Genomic DNA, 19,472 nt, shown 5'->3' on the forward strand with positions numbered 1-19,472 from the left:
CACAAAATTATCTCTTGCATTATCTGCTCCTTTTTTTTTTCCTTATTTTCAAATCTGATACAAATGTATTACAATTATGATTCAACACTGGTGTCATGGCTCTGTAATTAAACTGTTTCTCAATAATTGTCAGCAGCTGAGAGATGCCATTTTGTCTTTTTGTTTTTAGATATGCCAATATTTGGTCTTTGCCCGGCTCATGATGATTTCTATTTGGTGATGTGTAACCACTGTAATCAGGTCGTAAAACCACAGGCATTTCAATCACATTATGGTAAGTGCTTAACTATTTTTAATAATTAAGGGTGAGGTTAAATCAGGATTAAGCCTGGCAATTTTTTTATTTTTGATGGTACATAGATCATTACATTCTAAATAATGTCAAAGAACATAACCTGTGTTTATGCATTTTATATACATTATGATGCCATTACATAAAGATCTTGTGCTTTTGTATTTTTTCAATGCCTTTTTGAAATGCTGAAGCCATACCGTTCAGTCTTGAAATGACATATGTCTAATGTGTTTCACAGACAGTTAATGTAGTGTGCTTGTGTCTGTGTGTCATTTTTCCTCATGTGTTCACACAGGTTATTTTTACACAGGTTCTCCTACAGTGCAAACTTAAGCTAAAAACTTACAGATTCAGTTGTAAAACACCCAATGGCCAGTAAGCTTATTTATTTATTTTCAGAAGTATCAATTTGTATTTGTTTTACTGGTCTGATGGTTTTGTATATAAACTATGCTAGGAAGCTCTTATTGTGTTGGTTGGTGTCAGCCAGTGTTTATAGAGGACTGAAAAAATGTGAAATGCTGCACAAGTTCAAGTGCACTGTTACTTGCTACAGACCTCACTGGGGGAGGTTGGCAGTTCTTTTCCACACTTAAGGCTAGAAATTAACCTCAAACAATTTCATGCCAGTGTTTTGATAGGAGGTTTTTGGTATTCAGCTTTTTGTTTCTTGAGAAATTCAGAGGATGTTTTCTGTCCCAGTACTAATAAAATAGATGGACAGAGCATCTTCTGAATTACTCCTTCCTCACGCTGTATTTGTACACATTCCCTCTTTTCTAAGCCTACTGATGGTGTTTAAAAGGGTAGGAGATGCTGGATACAACTTCTCTTGCATCTTAAATAATCCAGCCCTTTGGCAAGAAAAGATACACTTGTTTCTGCTGCTTCCTAGAGACTGGGAAAGGGTCTTCCTATGCTGTGCAGAGGGTGAACTTCCTATCCTTTCCACCTTTCACTTGTTTGGGTTTGTGTTGTTATGCCTTATGGATTATATCCCTACCCTTGCTGCTGAATTCTGTGCTTGTGTTGCACAAAGTGACTCAGAGAAGAATCTGAGTAGGTTTTGTGATGTGATTCTTACTCGTTTATGTGTTATTCTGTGGATGCAAGACTAATAAAACATTTTATAAACCCTATAGTGTTGTGGACATGTGGCTCCCTACAGCTCTGAAGACCTAAGAAGAGAAGGGCATCAGATTTTCTTACTCTGGTTGCTCTAAGCCTTTGTATCAGCCAACAGCAAGTCCACCCCTTGCCAGTGTTGATTCCTCACCTGTCACTGAGTTATCAGTTTGGGATGTCTAATAAATCCTTCTAAAATACCATATTAAATTGATTCTGACAGTTAAAAATAAATATATGGGGGAGGACTGGATGGTGTACCCTGTTCTGAGTGCTGGTATATTGCATCTTCCATCTTAGTGGCACTAACATGGAACTGGCTTAGGTTGGTGATGATGGAGAGCAGACACTTTGGGTTGTCTTTCTGAAATGAGAAGGTGATTGCCAAATACTGCCTGACAAACATGCATCTGTACTGTAGGACCCAGTATTGTGATTGTTGGCATGACAGCCTTATGGGCAGATTGAAGAAGTGGTTTAGGAACTGGATAGGTAGAGCATTACTGCTTGACCATGGACATGAAAACATGTTGTAACACTGCTTGTACCAGTGTTAAGCTTGTTAAGCAAAGTTAACTCAAACTCTTTTGGAAACACTACTTGCAGTTTAAAAGGGACAGAGTAAAGAGGGGAACTACAAAATGAAGGTATGGAAAATACTTTAAAAGAGTAAATACTAACTATTCCCATCTGTATCACATTTTAGGAGCATGACTTCTAACCATGAACCTTTCTCTAAGGTAAACCTTACATCAGTGGCAGGCACATACTTTGAGGGAAACATAGAAAGAGGGGATGGAAATGACGAGGTTATTCTTAGTATTCCTTAAGCACATTCTAAACAATGAAGACGCTGAGCAAGGCCTGTGGCGTGTATAGGAAACAGGCGGGGTCATTCTGATGAGAAAAACAGGCTTGGGTGGGGTGAATGTTATTAAAGGACCTTAGTTTGCCAAACTAATAGCCTCAAAAAGGTAAGAAGGCTGACTTGGTGATTTTGGGTAGTGCTAGCTCTCATTGCTTTCTATCAGCCTTTACGTTCATGAAATCCTTATGCAGTTGTCCCTTGTTTTAGCAAAGTGAATGTGAAAGCTGATGGATATGGCAGGTGATTGATTATCAGGCAATGGTGTAGGGTTTATTTTAACACAGAAAGAAATTGCTGCAGTCCTCAAAGCACACAGTGCTTGTAAATCAGAAAGTACACTATCATGACAGTAAGAAAATAAAACAGTCTTTGGATTGATCACAGCTTGCCCTGAAGTAGTCTTTTATTTGTGGCATTATTTCAGGGATTGATAAAGGAGAGATTTTTCTCAGAACCTGTTGAAGTATTGCAGTGTGAAGCTGCACCTTTGAGATGTTCTTAGGGTCTTTTAAAGTTATTTTTAATTGTTACCAGAGAAATAGTAATCTCTTAATACATTCTGCAGCTCCCGGTGGTGTGTGTCGCTTGTACTCGGTGTTCTTTGAAACTTGTCAAGTGGGATTTTGTTTTCTGAAGTAGCAGAATATGCTCTTTTAAAATGTCACTTTTTGTCAAAGGAGGGCCGAGCAAACTATTAACTAAACCTAATGAGCTAATTAATTTCTTCCCAAAGCATATTTGTGATAAACTACTTAACTAGGTAGGCTGAAAGTGCATTGCAGGACATATGCTGGGTTTTTTTCCCCAGACTGCAAGTAGTCTCCCCATCCACAAGAAATAACTTACATGTAACCTAATTAATCATAATATTTGACCTTTTTAGTTAAATACTGTATTAATACAAATCACAGATTTTTGTATGTAACTGATACTTTAATATTTCATGGGCTTGACTAGAAGAGATACCAGTTTCAAATGAACTTTGCTTTTTGAGGCAATCAAAGCATTTGGAGTATGAATTGTCATTTATTCTCTACTGTTGGTATAAATACGTACGCTAATTTGTAACATTTGGTGGCGTATTTGGTACATTTAACATCATGTGTAGGTTAGTTTTTAAAAGCATTTTAATACAGCGAGACACCCAAAGTCTTTTTGTGGTATTTCTTCTAGCCTGTGTCAGGTGATGACCTTCAGTAACCGCAAATGATTCTAGCTTTTTGGCCTAGGGCAGAAGCGATGCTGGGGACCTAGTGGGGCAGGAACCAAAGAGGAATTGTTTCAAGACAGATCCTGTGTTCTGTCGCATCTCAGCTGCTTCATCTGGGAGGCTGGACAACTGATTTATGTCCTTCATTGCTAGGATTCTTACTGCTGCTTTTGGAATGGTTACACTTACGTGATACCAGGATCTTCCTTGGATGGCTGTAGATCAATTCAGAGGTGAAAGATGATGAGCACATGTAATATTCAGGCATTCAGTCTTGTGGGTGAAACACCTGAGATCACTTGTCATGATGATCTGTTCTGAGAAAACAGTATTTTTCTCCAACTGGAGTATTTCTCTCCACTCTATATGATCATATGCCAGCATCTCCAACTTCCGTGCCACATAGACCTTCCCTCTGCATTCAAATCGGGTATATTTCTGAAGTCCCTGCACAGTTTTCTCTCTTAATATATAAATTCTTACAATAAAAATAACTTACCTGCCTGTCAGATTGCTAACTGTCGCACTGCTCAAGGCAGTGGGATGTACCTGTTTTCCTTTTGCTGCTTCTTTCTCCCTCCTTCCACCGAAAACATGCTAGAGACAGTTCTCATGCCTCAGTGGAAGGTTGCTCTTTGAGGAATCTATTGTGACAGTTACTTCAGGTTGTTCATGGAACCCCTGAAGTGCCATGGTTTTCAGCCTGTGTGAGATTTTGTTGGTATTTTGGCAGTTGGGAGGGTTTATCACATCTCCTGTGGTTATCAGCCTCCTGTCTGAGGAGAGCTGCCTCTCTGCACTGTCTGGTCTGAGCTTTATAGCTCAGAGAGAGGAGATGGCTCAGTGTAGAAACTAGCATCAGTGTAGAGATGCAGGGTTTCTTCTTTCTAATTTATGCTAGGGTTTCTTTTTCCAGTTCCCTGTTTCCTCTGTACTTTGGTTTCCGTAAATACAAAGTGGGGTTAAACTCTCAGCAGTCATACTGAAGGCTACCTGTAAAACTTAAACTGAGAGTACCTGTGAGTCATGTAGTGATTGTGAAAGCCATTAATACAGTACGTGTTGGAAAGAGATGATAATAGCGTGTTGGGCTGTTGAGTCATTAAAAAGCTATGTCTGGTGGTTTAACTTCCATAGGTTTGGCACGCAGTGGCAAAGGTGAGCAACTACTGTGAGCTTACTGCTCTGTGAGCTGGTGAGGAATTGCTCAAGTGTTTCAGTTTCTGACCAGTGCACCTTTCAACTTCAAGCACAGGATTCAGAAGCAGGATAATAATACAGATTAGCCCACCTTGTGTGATTCCTAGGAGGCTGGGATATTGGATAGAGGAGGTCATCACACAGTATACTCAGTCTGGTGAGACTCAGAGGGCAGATCCTAGTGGTAGAGCCAGAGATGCTCACTTGTGTAACTTACTTGGGTCCATCCTGCAAGTCAGTGTAAGGTCTCTTGTGACCTCCATCTAATTGTATAACCCTGCACCTTCCTCCCCCAGCCAGTTCTCACACCAACCTTTAGTGAGCAGGTTTACTACTTGGCTAGTCATAAGGGGGGTTTATTTTGGTGTTGGTGTTAAGTGCTTGAGTTTGGAGAGAACATGTGATATTTGTTATGTTTTTAATTGGGATAAATGATCTGTTAACTATCCGTGCCAATATGCTGTTGTGTTTTGGATGCTGTATCATGTGTTATTTTAAGTATTGCAGCCCCTGCAGTGTTACATATTTGAGTTCTTCTGACATACTGTGGATCGAATATAAATTTCTCCTAGCCTCTTCCTGTTACCTCAAATTTGGCAGCAGCCAGTGGTTCTGCAAAACCTGACATCAGTATTTCATAGTTTGAAGTTGTATTTTTCACAGTTGTGCAGATGTTGCTTGTTTGCAATCCATGCTAAACACTCTCATTTGATTCTAAAGTCAAAGATAAAATATCTGTACAAGGCAGCATTTGAAGCAGATAAGTAAAGAGAGGAATGTGCTGACTCTTGTTCCAAAGCCATTGGACCTCAGGATGGGGGTTTGTTTAGGGTATGGGTTGATGTTTTTAGTTGTTGGGGTTGTTTTCCCCTCATAGGAGGTTACCTGAGCTCATCCACGTTTGGGGAAGGATAAACCCTCATTATAGCCTGTATAAGTTTGGCAGCAAGCAGTTTGTTTCAGTAATCACATATCCACTGTTTGCTAATGTCTTTTTAAAGCAGGATGGGAACGTTTTATACAAATCATAAGAATTTGCTTGGGTATCAGTGATCTTCTGTAGTAGTCTAACCAAAAAGAAAACTTGCATATTACGTGGTGTGCCACAGATGTGCTGGAGTAATCTGCCAAGCATATTGCCAAACATGTGCAGGTGGCTTTTGGCATATTATGGCTCGAGTTAATATATATGATTTAACAAATTATCACTGGCAGCTTCAGCAACTTCTGTTTAAATACCCAGTCCTCTTTCAGTAGTTTGCACAGTCCAGATTCCAGCAGTTGGATCTTAGTCTCTGGGTTCAGCAACAAGTAGTTTAATTTCTTGGCAGAGTTATGTGTAATGCTGTGCTTTTGCAAGACTCATCTTGGCATATTCCCAGAAGGGAATGGGCTCAGAGGTCAGCACAGGATTCATTTCAGAAGCAACAAGAAAAACCCTATTTCAGCTGGTTATTTAGTTATTTTTAAGTGATGCATCGGTAAACAAGAAAGTTTTACCACCTGGCAAGAAAGAATGTGTGTTTATATTATATATATATATACACACACATATATATATTATATATGTATTTCAGGCTTTGAAATGTGTACCTCAAAGCCATTAGCTGAATACTAAGTGTGCCATGCAGATTTTAAGGAGTGCTGAAGTCAGGTGCTGCAGTTAATTGTAACATTGCAAACAGTTCGTATGCCGAAGGTTATTTTTGTAAGTGTAATGGCTGTGGTGCTTGTTTTATTACCTGGAAGCATAGGGAGGCTCTCTGAGAAGCTGATGGTAGTTTTCTAGGAAAACTTCCTCCTTTCTTGTGGATACATGGATTTGTCAAGCTCTGTTGAAGACATAAAACAGTTTTAAGTATCAGCTAACAAAAAGGTGATGGTCAGCTTCAGAATTAAAGAGGAAATTGATTGTTCAGTTTACCATTTACGCTTATTGTGTAAGTCATGTTACATGCACTGTGTGTGCTAAAATGCTACTAATTTAAAGTGCTTTGGTGTGTTTTTCCCTTCCCTGTGGTTAGTGTCAATTGAATTTCATGCTGTTCTGCCACAGATGCAGAAATCCTTGTGGTTTATTACTGAGAATGTTAATTCTTTTCTTACTCAAATGTTAAAGTATTTAAAACAAGTCTCAATGGACAAGGGTTCCATGAAAGCCCTGCTCCTTCATAGTGATTTCCTTGCTAGGTGTTTAGAGACTGGGACTGACTGCTCCCTTTTCAAGGTAAACATTGACAGGGAAGAACAAATGGAAAGAAAGAAAAACAAAGATATTTATCTTTGTGGGAAAAGAGGAAGCGGTGCCGCACTCACTGTCGCTTACCAAAATAGCTGTTCAGCAAGAGGGAGAAAGTGAGTATGTGGATCAATAGAAATGGAGTAAGATCTGAAGAGAACAAATAGTTCTCATAAAAAGTATCTGTGGAGTGTATTTGGCTACAGCGTCCCTTTGGAAGAAGCCAGCTGGGATAGTTGCACCAGGTCTGCAATTAAAAGTGATTGACAGTGAGAGAATTAACCAATCTGAAAGTCAATGTGAAGTTTCATCATTCAGAACTCGTTTTGAGTGATGAAACGGCACATGGAGCAGAACATAGCCCTCATAACCATCATTTCAGATTTTCTGGAGGTTCAGGGAAGGCTGTTCCACATCAGCTTATGTGCCTCTCATCCTTGAAAGGTTTCCTTCACTGCTAAAAGGGCTCTTTTTAATGCCTAAGCCACTCCTTTGGACTGGAGTCCTGCCAGAGGAGGTGGCACACAGTGTGAGGGCAGGCCATGGGCAGCAGGGTTTGGCATGCAGCCCAAAGCTGAGTGCAGAAGAATGAAGCTGCAACCTGTTTAGGAGCTGGGGAGGTGGAAGAAGCCTGAATTGGAGTAGAAAAGGGCAGGATTTCTGCTGTTGTGGAGGAGAGTTGAGAATGTGTCAGAACTGTGTTGAAGAGTGGGGTTAGAAGTAGTTTAATTTCAAAAGCCAGCCACATGCAGATCAATTATAAGCACTTGCTAATTTGTTTTTGGGGGGAGAATGATGAGTTCTCATGAACTGTGCAGATTATTCTAAGAGCTGCAAGCCTCAGAGGAACAGCACGGTGCTTTGCAATTCCAGGGAGAAGTATTCTGGGAAGCTTATAAAACCATGTTGAGTATTGAACTGTCACAAAGAAAATAGTTTGGGTTAGCTTTTTGCCTGTTTTGTTTTCCTGTTTTTTCCCTTCATGGAAGGACATAGTTTCAAGTTGCACAGACTGTACTCTCATCTCGCCACCCGACTCTCCAACAACCACTGCATTTGGAAGAGAGAGGATTTGTGCATGGTCTCTCTTCCTCTGCAAAACAGCTATGAAGGTCAGATAGGAAATCTCATCCGTGACCATGACTTCCATGGCTTTATTTGCCAGGATACCACTGCTCCCGGCACAGAGCTGTGCAGCACCCGGCCGGGCAGCAGCACAGCAGCTTTGGCAGGGCTGGCTCAGCACAGCTAGAATTAAGTGGTTTGCAGTCTGGGTGGGTGTGTGTCCGAGGAGGGGAAAGAGAGGACACGGGGGAATAGCTAAAAAGGGAAGTATAAAACAAAGAACTTAAGTAAAAGACATATAAAAAGAAAGAGATGAAGACAGTAAGGGAGAAACTAAATAAGGAAGGTAGGAGAAAATGACCTTGCAGAATGAAGTAGGTACAGTGCTGATTTTATGACTCTCTATAGCTGAGGGGGGGAAGTGAAAGAAAGGAGACGTTAAACAGGGCAAAACAAACACAAGGGTTTTTTCCACTAGTTTTTCCTCTCTGAGTTTTGGCAGCAATGCTGTTAGTGTGGTTTGTGTAACATCCTGGCATTCTTGCATTTTGCATGTTTTGGTGGGGGGAACAACAGTGTGTCCTACTTGAGACGCCTCTCCTGGCTTTACTAGGCACTCCCCATAAAGAAAAGAGATGGTTATATGCATGCATATGCACTTATTAATAGGTCATCTTACTTTTTGTTTTACTTATATACATTCCTTCTACTCTCTTTTGCTTAAGTTTATTTTTAAATTCTCATTTTCTGTGCTCTAAATGTTATCTTTCTTAGAAAGTAAGATGTATGTGTAGCTTTCAGCAGTGTTTGCAGTGAGAGGAATGCCCACCAGTTCCCTACAAGTAGAGAGAAAAGGAGGTACTGTACTAGCTGGAGGAAAGTTATGGACCTACATGCTGGACCTACATAAAAGCAGTGTTTTGTAGGAGCTTCTTCATCTGCTGCCTCAGGAAAAGTAGGCAGCATTCTGAAAGCTGTATTGTCACCTACAGGAATAGGGCACCAAAGGGTAACCAGGCAGGAAGGTGAGTGTTGCACTTTGGGGAAAAACTTGAGACAATATTATTCTTGGCAAATGAAAGAAATAAATAGCATTTTGGTTTTAGGCACAGCTGCAAGGTAGCTGCTACCTAGTTTATGTAGGCATTATGTCAAGTAATTTTCACCTGTTGTTTACTCATTTTTGGTAACTAGTTTGCAGGCTTTTTAAAACCAAACTTGCTGTTATTGGCATGATACTGCTTTGTTTGTTCTTCTTCCAGCCAATATAATACATTTAAAATCTAACATGTGATACACATACAGCCTAGAAACTGTTTTTAAGGTATTCCCAGAAGAGGGAGTGTATAACACTTTGTATACACTGAAACCTGAAAGTTTATTGATGAATAGCAGTCAATAATCTGTTTTACCTAATAAGTTAAAATGATAATTGCAGGCTGAAATTCAGAAGAGCACAACTAATGCCAACTTTTTAAGCTAGTCATTAGGCTTAATTCAGATTAACACTAATTAATTACATCAAAGTAATGTAAATGGCCTTGAAGTCAATTCAGGTTCCTAAATGTCGTGTCTACCTGTTACAAACAGCTTTTCAATAGCAGTCTTCGATTAGCTATTTCAGTACCCAGCTTTGTAAGAGCTCCGTAACAATGTGGAACTTGAAAACACAGATAAACTACCTCTTATAGTGTAGAAAATAACAAGCAGAAATAGGTAAATATAAGGTGAAATTTCATGTAAGTCCATGAAACTATTATTGACTAAATAGACCATTATTAGCTATCTCGGGCGGTAACAGCCAAAATACTTTCAAACCCTATTATCTGCTATTGGTGAAACAAAAACATAATAGTGCTTGTATAGAAAATCAGTATTTTTACTCTATAATTTATGTAGATGTTCCTCCAGTTGTCATACAACAGGGGCAGCAGGCTAATCCTTTGAATAACAGCAAAATGGTGTAGGAGAAAAAGCCATCAGTGTGGCTTAACATGTAAACTGATAAACGTCACCTGTTCTGCTGCTCATACAGGTTCTGTAATATCTGAGAGTGCTGCTGAACACAAAGATTGCAATTGCATTTTGTTTCCCCAAGTTGTACAGCCATCATCAAGCGATTCTTGTCCTCTTCTCTGTTCGCCTGATAGCAAGTTGCCCATGTTGGTGTGAACTCTCACTCTTTACACTGCTTTGTAAAGGATGTAATTAGACCAGGCTCCTGGAGAATTGAAGCTGTTCCTACACAACTGATTTTTTTTCATGGTTGTTTGGCAAGTTGGTCAGAAAATCTTTAACTCACAATTCTATATAGAGTAGCTTTTGAAAGGAAACCTCCTCTTCTAGCCAGGTCACTTCCTTGTTTTTGCCCTATTGGACTTTCTTCCTCTGCCAGGCAGTTGTATTGTGCCATGTGTCCTCTATGTGTGACCGTGCCAGTTGCAAAGAACCTGTTTGTCATGTCTTGTGGTTGGAAAAAGCCCTAGTATCTGGGTTGCAGCTAATTCTCTGCATTAGGTAGAAGGTGTATGTGCTCTTTTCAGTGTGCCCTTCCACCTTTGAGCCTGAAAACTTGTTTGTGGGTTATTTGTAGAGTTGGATTTGAGCAGAAGTTTTGTGTGATATAGTTTGATAGTTTTAAGAGCCATTCATTATTGTTTGTAGATATTCACGTGGAATTCATGGCTCTTCTCCTTGCTAAGAGGAAAATTGGCTGCGTCTCCTTTGCTACTATGTGGCTGAAGTCTTCCTTTGAGTTTGTATGCTAAGCCTTTCGATGTTCTGCTGTGTCAGGGTGGTCTTAGTGAAGTAACTGTTTAATCTCTTTCACTTTTCTGGATCATAATGAGAAACCTTATAGAACTCTTTAAGTCTCTGGCCATTCTCATCATTGGCATGGGAGTAGCAAGCGCTCACTTTCTTCAGTTTCATTTTGGCTTACAGCCTGTGATGAACCACATGTAACCATGTATGTGCCTGGAAGCATGCCACATGGGCCCTCTCCTGGCCTCTAAGGTCTAAGGAGAGGTTTCTAAACTGCCACAGTTCGCTCCCCTCCCCTCGTAGTCCCATGTACTCTGACCAAAGGTCATCATGTGGGTCACAAAGCTATCCACCAGCCAGCTTCTAAAAATACCTCTGATTTAGAGATTATATAAACTTATATATGAGTAATATTGCAAAGCCTGATGCTCGCATCTTGCTCTTCACAGATTGAGAGTGACAGCTAGCGTTACTTGTATTTTGTGGTGGCCAGTTCCTTTCTCAGCTCAACTCTCCATAGGCTCAATTAGTGTTCAGAACAAGGGTGGTTACTGACCTTTAGGACCACACTCATCACATTTTTCTGTGCTCACAAGAACATACCGAGGGAAGATGAAGGCTTCGCATATAGTTAGGATGTGCTGAAAGCCCATATTAGCTCCTGGGCTGCTTGCTATTTCCTCTGCCCTGTCCCAGTTGCCCAGGTGGCGGTGGTCCACAATAGCTGTGGTTGGACACTTCAAATCTAATGTACTAAATGTCTTTTCCTGGTGTCATTCCCTGAAAATAGCGTAAGTCTCTATAGAAGTCTTCCCTCTCTGTGTGTGCACACATGCTATATGGGTAGTAGTTATTTATCATATTTCTGGTATAAACAAGCACATTGTGTAAGTGAAGTTGATACTGAGGCATAAAATGCTGTCACTTGGTTGTGCACCAACAAGCCTGACAAGTTGTTCCTCTGTACTCGTTTGAATTTGGACTCACTTCACTTCTCTAAAACCTGAGGAACTTCCAAGCATGCCCACTTGGAAAAGGAAACACCAAAACCAGAAATCTTGCCTGATACATTTGTGTTTTCTGTAGCATGTAACACGCTCTCCAAAGTGACAGCTGCTGGAGAGAAAAATCCACTCATTGCAAAATCCATTGTCCCATGCTTCTGGAGGTTCTGGGTAATTCATTCATGATGGTACTTTGGAGCACTTGTTCCCAGCTATGGGGAGAGGAGGAAAGGCATACAAGGCCTTACAATCAAGTTTGTAGTGCTACTTTCTGTATGATTTTGCTGTTCCTTTCAGTAAGGCTGGTTTCATGGCATCACGTAGCACATGGTGGAGTTCTGTCTGTGCAGCTGCTCTAGCAGCCAAGTTATTTTTCTAAGTAACTACGCTGGAGTTCTCGATTGATCAACTTTAAGAAGTTTGGTGTTGGCTCATGGCCCATCATTCTCTTCCTTCCAGGAAGAATAATAATAGTAGCCAGTAACCAAACAATCTCTTTAAAACAAAATATTTACAACAAAATCATTTTAGGCAGTACTAGATGTAAACATAAGCAAGCCGCAGTGTAAGCAAGCCCAGCTCGTGCAGTGTTGATATCAAGCAGATGAAATTCCGTGGGAGTCTGAACTTTTTTATTATGTACCCTCCAGAACTTCCAGGAACTGGCGAAGTAATGATGACTGCGGCTCACAACCCAGTTCTTTGCCATCCCCAGTTCCTTAGGCCTCCAGCCCATTCCCTGGGATCAAGTGACACTTTAATCCTTGCTTCTCCTAGCTCTGTTAGTTGCACAAGGAGGCCTTTGGTTTTGTGAGACTGTCAGGTCCGTGAGCTGATGGGTTTGCTCTTTGTTAGGGAGCAAGCAGATGGTGGGAAGGCTTGAGGGGAGCAGTTGGGATTGGGGGAGAGGGGAGGGATCTGCTGTGGCAGTATTAGCTCGCACCAGCCAGTTCAAAGTGATTGTGAAATTGGTGCCTGAGATTGCTGAATTTTGGGAAAGGATGAATGAGTTGTTTCATGTGCACTGCAGATAACGAAGCCTGGTCATCTGTGGCTTTCTCCTGTGTGTTTTGCCATTGTGCACACTCCTGTTGCAATACCTCCTGCCCTCTGTGCATACGTAGCTTTAGGTCTTGTGTCGTGTTTTGTTCCTAGCTCCCTTCCTACCCCTTTGGTTTGGTTTAGGGTTTTTGGTGGGGTTTGGTTTCTTTGGCTGCCAGCTTAATCAGACATATCATGGCACAGCTAAGCTGGAGTGTGCACATGATGACTGATCAGTGAAGATCTTCCTTCCATAAAAGCACTTGAAAGGTCTCACCTTTGCTGTTTTAATGCTGATTTTAATGCTAATGATAAACTCCAGTATCTCTAGGACCTCCCTCAGCAGGGGGCAGGAGGCCGCACCATCTCAAATTCAGTTCTTCATTTGTCTTAAAATTAACCCAATTTCAACATACAGAACACTAAAATATAGTCAGGTGGTAGCAGACATGGTAGAGCTGTATTTATCTCACTTCACAAAGCTAGCAAGAAAATATAATGTAAGCAAAATATCAGAAATGCTCTAGCCATTCTTAAAAGCAATTTTCTTGGCAATGCAAAATGTGCAAAATACTTCAGGTTGTAGAATTTCTTATTTTTTGAGGCATTTCTTAACATTCTGCAGTACTCATTCATACCAGGGAGCTCCTGCATGTGTGTGCATAGTGATAGCATCACAAATCATGTAAATATCTTTTCATGTTACCTGTGTCCCGTGAGAACAGGAGGAGGTGAATGCTGTTCTTCACCTTATCTTGAGTAGCAGGAAGCAAACTTTCTCCCATTGCAATGGTTTCAACACAAGTCCAGTTGACCTTCTTGGGTGATCTTGCAACACCAAAGACCTGGAGATTATGTTCTCTGCAATGATTCACATTGAACTGCTGCTCTCCCTTCTGCCCTGCCTGTGCTGCCCTGATGTTAGAGAAGGGAGCGAGCAGTGTGTGCAGGTGTATGTCCCTTTGTGTATGGATCTACACAAAGGATCCTCACAGCTTGCAAGGCTGATTTTGGGGCTCTGAACTCAGCTATTAACTGATAGTATGTTTATATTATCTAATGTTGGTGGTGCTTTGGGGGATTATTTTTAATGACTTCAGTTAGTGTTGATAGAAAATAAAACCTTTTGCAATACTTACACTGGGAAGAGAATTCTGGAATTTCATTGCCTTCCGTAATTGGTTGGTTTTACCACGTTAAGTAAAATTACTGTTGCATTTGTCAGAGTACACTTGCAGCATGTGATTGCGCTGTGGCGTGTGCACAGTCTGTTTCAAGGTGAAACTCAGTGAGTATTTACTGTATGGACTTCCTTAGACTTTAGTCATTGGGAAACAGTAAATAAAAAACAAACTCACATTTGTTGTTGAGGCAGTTGGCATGTACGCTGCTGTTATAAGCAGGCATAAAATCCCATTGCATTCTCTCTCTGCCATTGTGTGCCTTCCTGTGGGCTGTTGTTTCTCCCCATGTGAATGTACTGTCATGCCCCTCCCTTCCATTCCAGCTCCTGCCTTGATGCCCAGCTGTTGGAGTTTCTTAGCAGTTGGGTTCTTTGTCCTCACTCTTACTCAGAAGGAAGACAGAGTTCTGTATTGTTCCACTTGGGAATTAAATTGCCTGATCTTGGTCAGTTTATTTGTGGAACCAAGCTACAAAATAGAAGTTAGTTGCCCTCTTGGGCCTCAAATGAGGGTAAGACAAATCAGAGACTAAAAAAGGATAAATTCTAGTTTTTAAGAAGACAAATACATCAGTGCTGGTTCCCCACATAGTAGTTTAAAGTCAGGGTTTTTGTGAACCACTAAAATCTGATGGAGACTTAACCCGGTCTTAATTACGGGTGTCAAGTAGAAGAGTGTACAATGGAAACAAATTCCTTCAAAAGCATGCGTGCCTCTGGTACTAATTTTAGCTATGGAAGGAGATGTGTTTTAAAACCAGCATAATCCAAGGAAATGTCTTCGTTTTCCTGAGTTGTCCTTCACAATTAATGTATAGGTGACATGAGCTGTCAACTTGAAATTCAGAGCAAAAGAGGAGCTGGTTTCTGTCTCGTACTCCGAGTGCATAGACATGGGGAAAGTTAGTATGTAGTATTTCTGGTTTAGGATTTAGTATTCATTTTGAAGCTTGTTAATGGGAGCAGTAGTCTTAGGGTTTCTGCATGTTCCTTTAAAAAGAGAAAAAAACATCCCAGACAAACCCTAATCTAAATGAAATGGTGCTTCCTGCTGCCGTTTAACCCTTCTTAATGGGAGTAATATGCTAGCGCACTGGTACTAACACATAAAGGTGTTTGTACAGGCCAGCTGCTTTTCCTCTTGGCTAACTTTCTTTTAGTGAAAAAGTGATTTGCTTGGTTTTAAAAGTGAATTTTGGTGTAATTCGATAAGTGAGGAAAGACCAGAGAAATCAGCTTTGATTGTGGTGATTTAAAACAAGAGCAGGCCACAAGCTGTTTTTTCCCATTTTTTCTGTCAGCAGATACACTGTAATTTTTATGAGTGATTACTTAGGAAATGGCCCAGAAATTTGGTAAAAATTAGATTTTAGTATTTATGCACTGACTTTGGGTGGAAATCAGTCTTTGACGTTCAGACCTCAGAATCTGGAAATTTAGGTTGTCGAGATCTATCTGGAAGTTCAGGATAGTAAATACTGGAGTGAATTTTTGCTGCTGGAGAATCATAAAATGGTTTGGGTTGGAAGGGACCTTTAAGCTCATCCAGTTCCAACCCTCTGCATGTTGCTTGTAGTTGATCATAGAATCATGGAATGGTTTGGGTTGAAAGGGACCTAAAGGTCAAATGGTGCCATATCCCCTGCCGCGGGCAGGGACACCTTCCACTAGAGCAGGTTGCTCCAAGCCACTTCCAACCTGGCCTTGAACACTGCCAGGGATGGGGCAGCCACAGCTTCTCTGGGCACCCTGTGCCAGCGCCTCAGCACCCTCACAGAGAATAACTTCTTCCTAATGTCTAATCTAAATCTCTCCTCTGTCAGCTTAAAGCCATTTCACCTTGTCTTGTCCCTATGGGCCCGTGTCAAAAGCCCCTCTCCAGATTTTTTGTAGGCCCTCTCTAGGTACTTGAAGAATCTTACAAGGTCTCCCTGCAGCATTCTCTTCTCCAGGCTGAGGAGAAGTCGCAGGGGAGCCTTTCTTCATAACAGCATCCATGCAACCTGCCACCATGGCTGTACTTCACTGATGCCGATGCCACCTCTGTGGCAACAGTGCCCACCATTGGTGAAGCTGAGCCTGGCCAAAAGGCTGGGGACAGCACTTTGCCACCAGCCTAGAGCTGCAGCCTCTGTGCACGGTGGTTGGTGTGGACCACAGCGTTGCCTGCAGGTGTCATGGGGCCTTGACAGGGCTCCCCGTGGATAATCAGTCTCACAACGAGGGATTAAGAGCTGCAAGCAGGCCACTGAGCCCTTCTGAAATGTCACCAGTGTGCTCTGGCCCTGCTCCAAGAGCAGGCAAGCGCCGTGTTCCCTGCAGATGGGGACAACCCAGTGGGGGTGAGCTCTGCTCCATGCAGACCCTGCCAGGCTCTCTCTGGAGCTGCAGGGCAGGGTGCATGAGTACCTGACCATGGGCTCTCTAAAGAAACTCAGATATCCCCAAAACCGCTCTAAAGGCACAGCTCTGATGAGAAGTTTAGAGGCAGAAAATAGCAATAAAGCCTTCAGGGCCTATTGCAGTCCTGTCTAGGTTAATTTGTTTAGGTTAAATTGGCAGCTGTTAGTCAAAGTGTTAATTAAATAAACTATTAAGACTGTGTTCGTTTTAGCTTGTTTTCCTGAGTGTGCTCACCCGTGTAATTTATAAATCAGAGGGCAAATACATTCCTTGTTATGGCTCTGTGGATGACTAGCTCTGGGCAGGATGGTCTATGCTGTTGTATCTCTGCTTGGGAGGAGGTGGGAAATGCAGACACAGACTGGATGGTCAGGTACAGTTGTGTTCTTATTTAAAACGTTAAACTTGCACAAACATCTTAGCACATCCTAATTACAGCATTGCTCCATTCTCTCTAAGTGAAACGTGCAAAGGCTTGGTTATCTAATTTGAAAGCTATTATTATGCAAGCACAGTAGCTTCATGCCCTCGTTTGACTGTATTTGTGATTTCTGTGATACTTTGCTGTGCTAATGCTGCGGTAAAATTTTAATTAGGGTATAGTTAATGTGGTCAGTGTGTTTAAACATGAAACTTGTTTCACACCTATTCTGATTGACGAGTGTTAGTGAAATAAGCTATTATGATCCTATTTTATAGTTGAAAAATTACTAATGCCTAGAAATGTTAAATCAAGGTAAAATAATAGAAGGATCTGACTTAAAACAAGAAACCAAATTTTTTATTCTCCATTTTCCATTTGCGTGTGCAAATTTGAGTATTTATGTTCCAAGAAATTTCACGGTTTTGGAAAGTTGTTCAGCTCTTGAAACATCCTTTAAAAATACCGCTCTTCACCTGACCACAGGTTTGCTTCCCATCTTTCCATTCCATTCTAACAAAGTTAAAGATCTTCTGTTTAAAACCTCAGAACAGAAGATGGGGTGTTACCCAGCCTGGATCCCTTCATTTCTCCACGACGTTTTCCTGCAAATGGGCACTACCCATCGGTGTAGAGGCCCAGCAACGCTTTCATCCTGTTTGTCGTAGGGAAGCACATGAGTTGTCACATCTATAAGGTGTGCGTGGTCAGTGCTGTACATACAGGAACAGAGGTGAGAGATGGGTAATGTTAGAAACAACAATGGGAGCTTCTAACTCGGCTCCATCAGTGTTTTCGCTGTCAGCAGCAGCACCTCAGGGAAGAGGAAGGGCTGTTGTAGTTGCTAGTTCTAAGTAGCCATGTGCATGTTTATTTTATTTTGTTAATCTTACAGAGCTTTTGTATCGTGTGGCAGTGGATATCCATCACTAGGTAGCTGTGCAGCATGTAAGGAAAATATTTGTGCTCAATGTCTTTTGACCCTGTATTTTTTTAATGACAGAATCAAAGGATGTGATTTACTTAGCTGGCGCTGCTATTTTTGTGTATATCCAGTGATACTTCCTCCTATTCCCTGGCTCAAAGCAAAGTCAATTCACTCTTCTTGATCTCTTTCAAGGCCATTTCAAGGCCTTGTTTTTTATACCCATCTCCAGAAGTTTATCCATTAGCGCATAACCCACTTCATATTTTGGTTCCTGACTGTGGCATGACTAGAAGCTGGGTAGGCATTGAGATATGTGAACTCATCCAAATGCATGACACAATATTACGATATTATGTGCTAAGGTCATGTAGAATCATAGAATAGTTAGGGTTGGAAAGGACCTTAAGATCATCCAGTTCCAACCCCCCTGCCATGGGCAGGGACACCTCACACTAAACCATGGCACCCAAGGCTCCGTCCAACCTGGCCTTGAGCACTGCCAGGGATGGAGCATTCACAGCTTCCCTGGGCAACCCATTCCAGTGCCTCACCACCATTACAGTAAAGAATTTCTTCCTTATATCCAACCTAAACTTCCCCTGTTTAAGTTTTCACCCGTTACCCCTTGTCCTGTCACTACAGTCCCTAGCGAAGAGTCCCTCTCCAGCATCCCTGTAGGCCCCCTTCAGATACTGGAAGGCTGCTATGAGGTCTCCACGCAGCCTTCTCTTCTCCAGGCTGAACAGCCCCAACTTTCTCAGCCTGTCTTCATATGGGAGGTGCTCCAGCCCCTGATCATCCTCGTGGCCTCCTCTGGACTTGTTCCAACAGTTCCATGTCCTTTTTATGTTGAGGACACCAGAACTGCACACAATGCTCCAAGTGAGGTCTCACGAGAGCAGAGTAGAGGGGCAGGATCACCTCCTTCGACCTGCTGGTCACACTCCTCTTGATGCAGCCCAGGATACGGTTGCTTTCTGGGCTGCGAGCGCACACTGCAGCCGGCTCATGTTCATTTCTTCATCGACCAACACCCCCAAGTCCTTCTCCACAGGGCTGCTCTGAATCTCTTCTCTGCCCAACCTGTAGCTGTGCCTGGGATTGCTCCGACCCAGGTGTAGGACCTTGCACTTGCCATGGTTAAACTTCATCAGGTTGGCATCAGCCCACCTCACAAGCGTGTTAAGGTCCCTCTGGATGTAAGGAGTATTGTTGATGCTGAAGGGGAAGAACATGGTGATAAAGGTGTAAACCTGATTTCTGGGTAGATAATAGGCAGAACGAGAGAGAAAATGAGAAATTAGGTTGTGGTTATTCCCTTAGTTCTTTACTCCCATGCTTTCAACACACTGTTGTCCATTAAACTTCTGTTTGCTCAACTTTTTATTAAACTTTGGAGTAATGGTTTCTTTTTTTATTATTACTTTTAATTTGCTTTAGGCTTGTTTTGAAAAACTGAAGCTTTTCCTTAATGTCATTCAGAGTAAGCATATGTGAGGCAGCAGTTTTCCAGTGCATTTTTGAGGAAGCTGACCCACGCTGCTCCTTGGTATGCTGTGCATCTGTACTGCTTAACTTTGTTATGTTTGATGCTTTTGTTTATTATCACTGTGGCTTTTTTAAAGCTTATTTCAAATAATTGTATTTTTTTAATAGCAAAAGAATAATTTATTCAATATCTGCTTTTTAATCAGACAGTGCAGGTACTGTCGTGTCATTCAAAGGCT

At 41.6% G+C, this 19,472-nt stretch overlaps 1 protein-coding gene across 3 annotated transcripts in view; it reads left to right on the top strand.

Annotated features, from left to right (window-relative positions):
• Positions 1-19,472, top strand: part of ATXN7 (ataxin 7) — an 87,973-nt gene that overhangs the window by 45,936 nt on the left and 22,565 nt on the right. For 2 of the 3 annotated variants that reach the window (XM_080625467.1, XM_080625466.1), the window contains one exon: positions 170-274. The exons of the other annotated variant lie outside the window; for it this stretch is intronic. In XM_080625467.1, the coding sequence (XP_080481593.1) occupies positions 170-274 (105 nt within the window). The remainder of the gene's footprint in view (positions 1-169; positions 275-19,472) is intronic. 3 annotated transcript variants of the gene reach the window in all.

The sequence above is a fragment of the Psittacula echo genome, assembly GCF_963264785.1.
Source record: "Psittacula echo genome assembly, chromosome: 9".
In the NCBI taxonomy this organism is placed as follows: Eukaryota; Metazoa; Chordata; class Aves; order Psittaciformes; family Psittacidae; genus Psittacula; species Psittacula echo.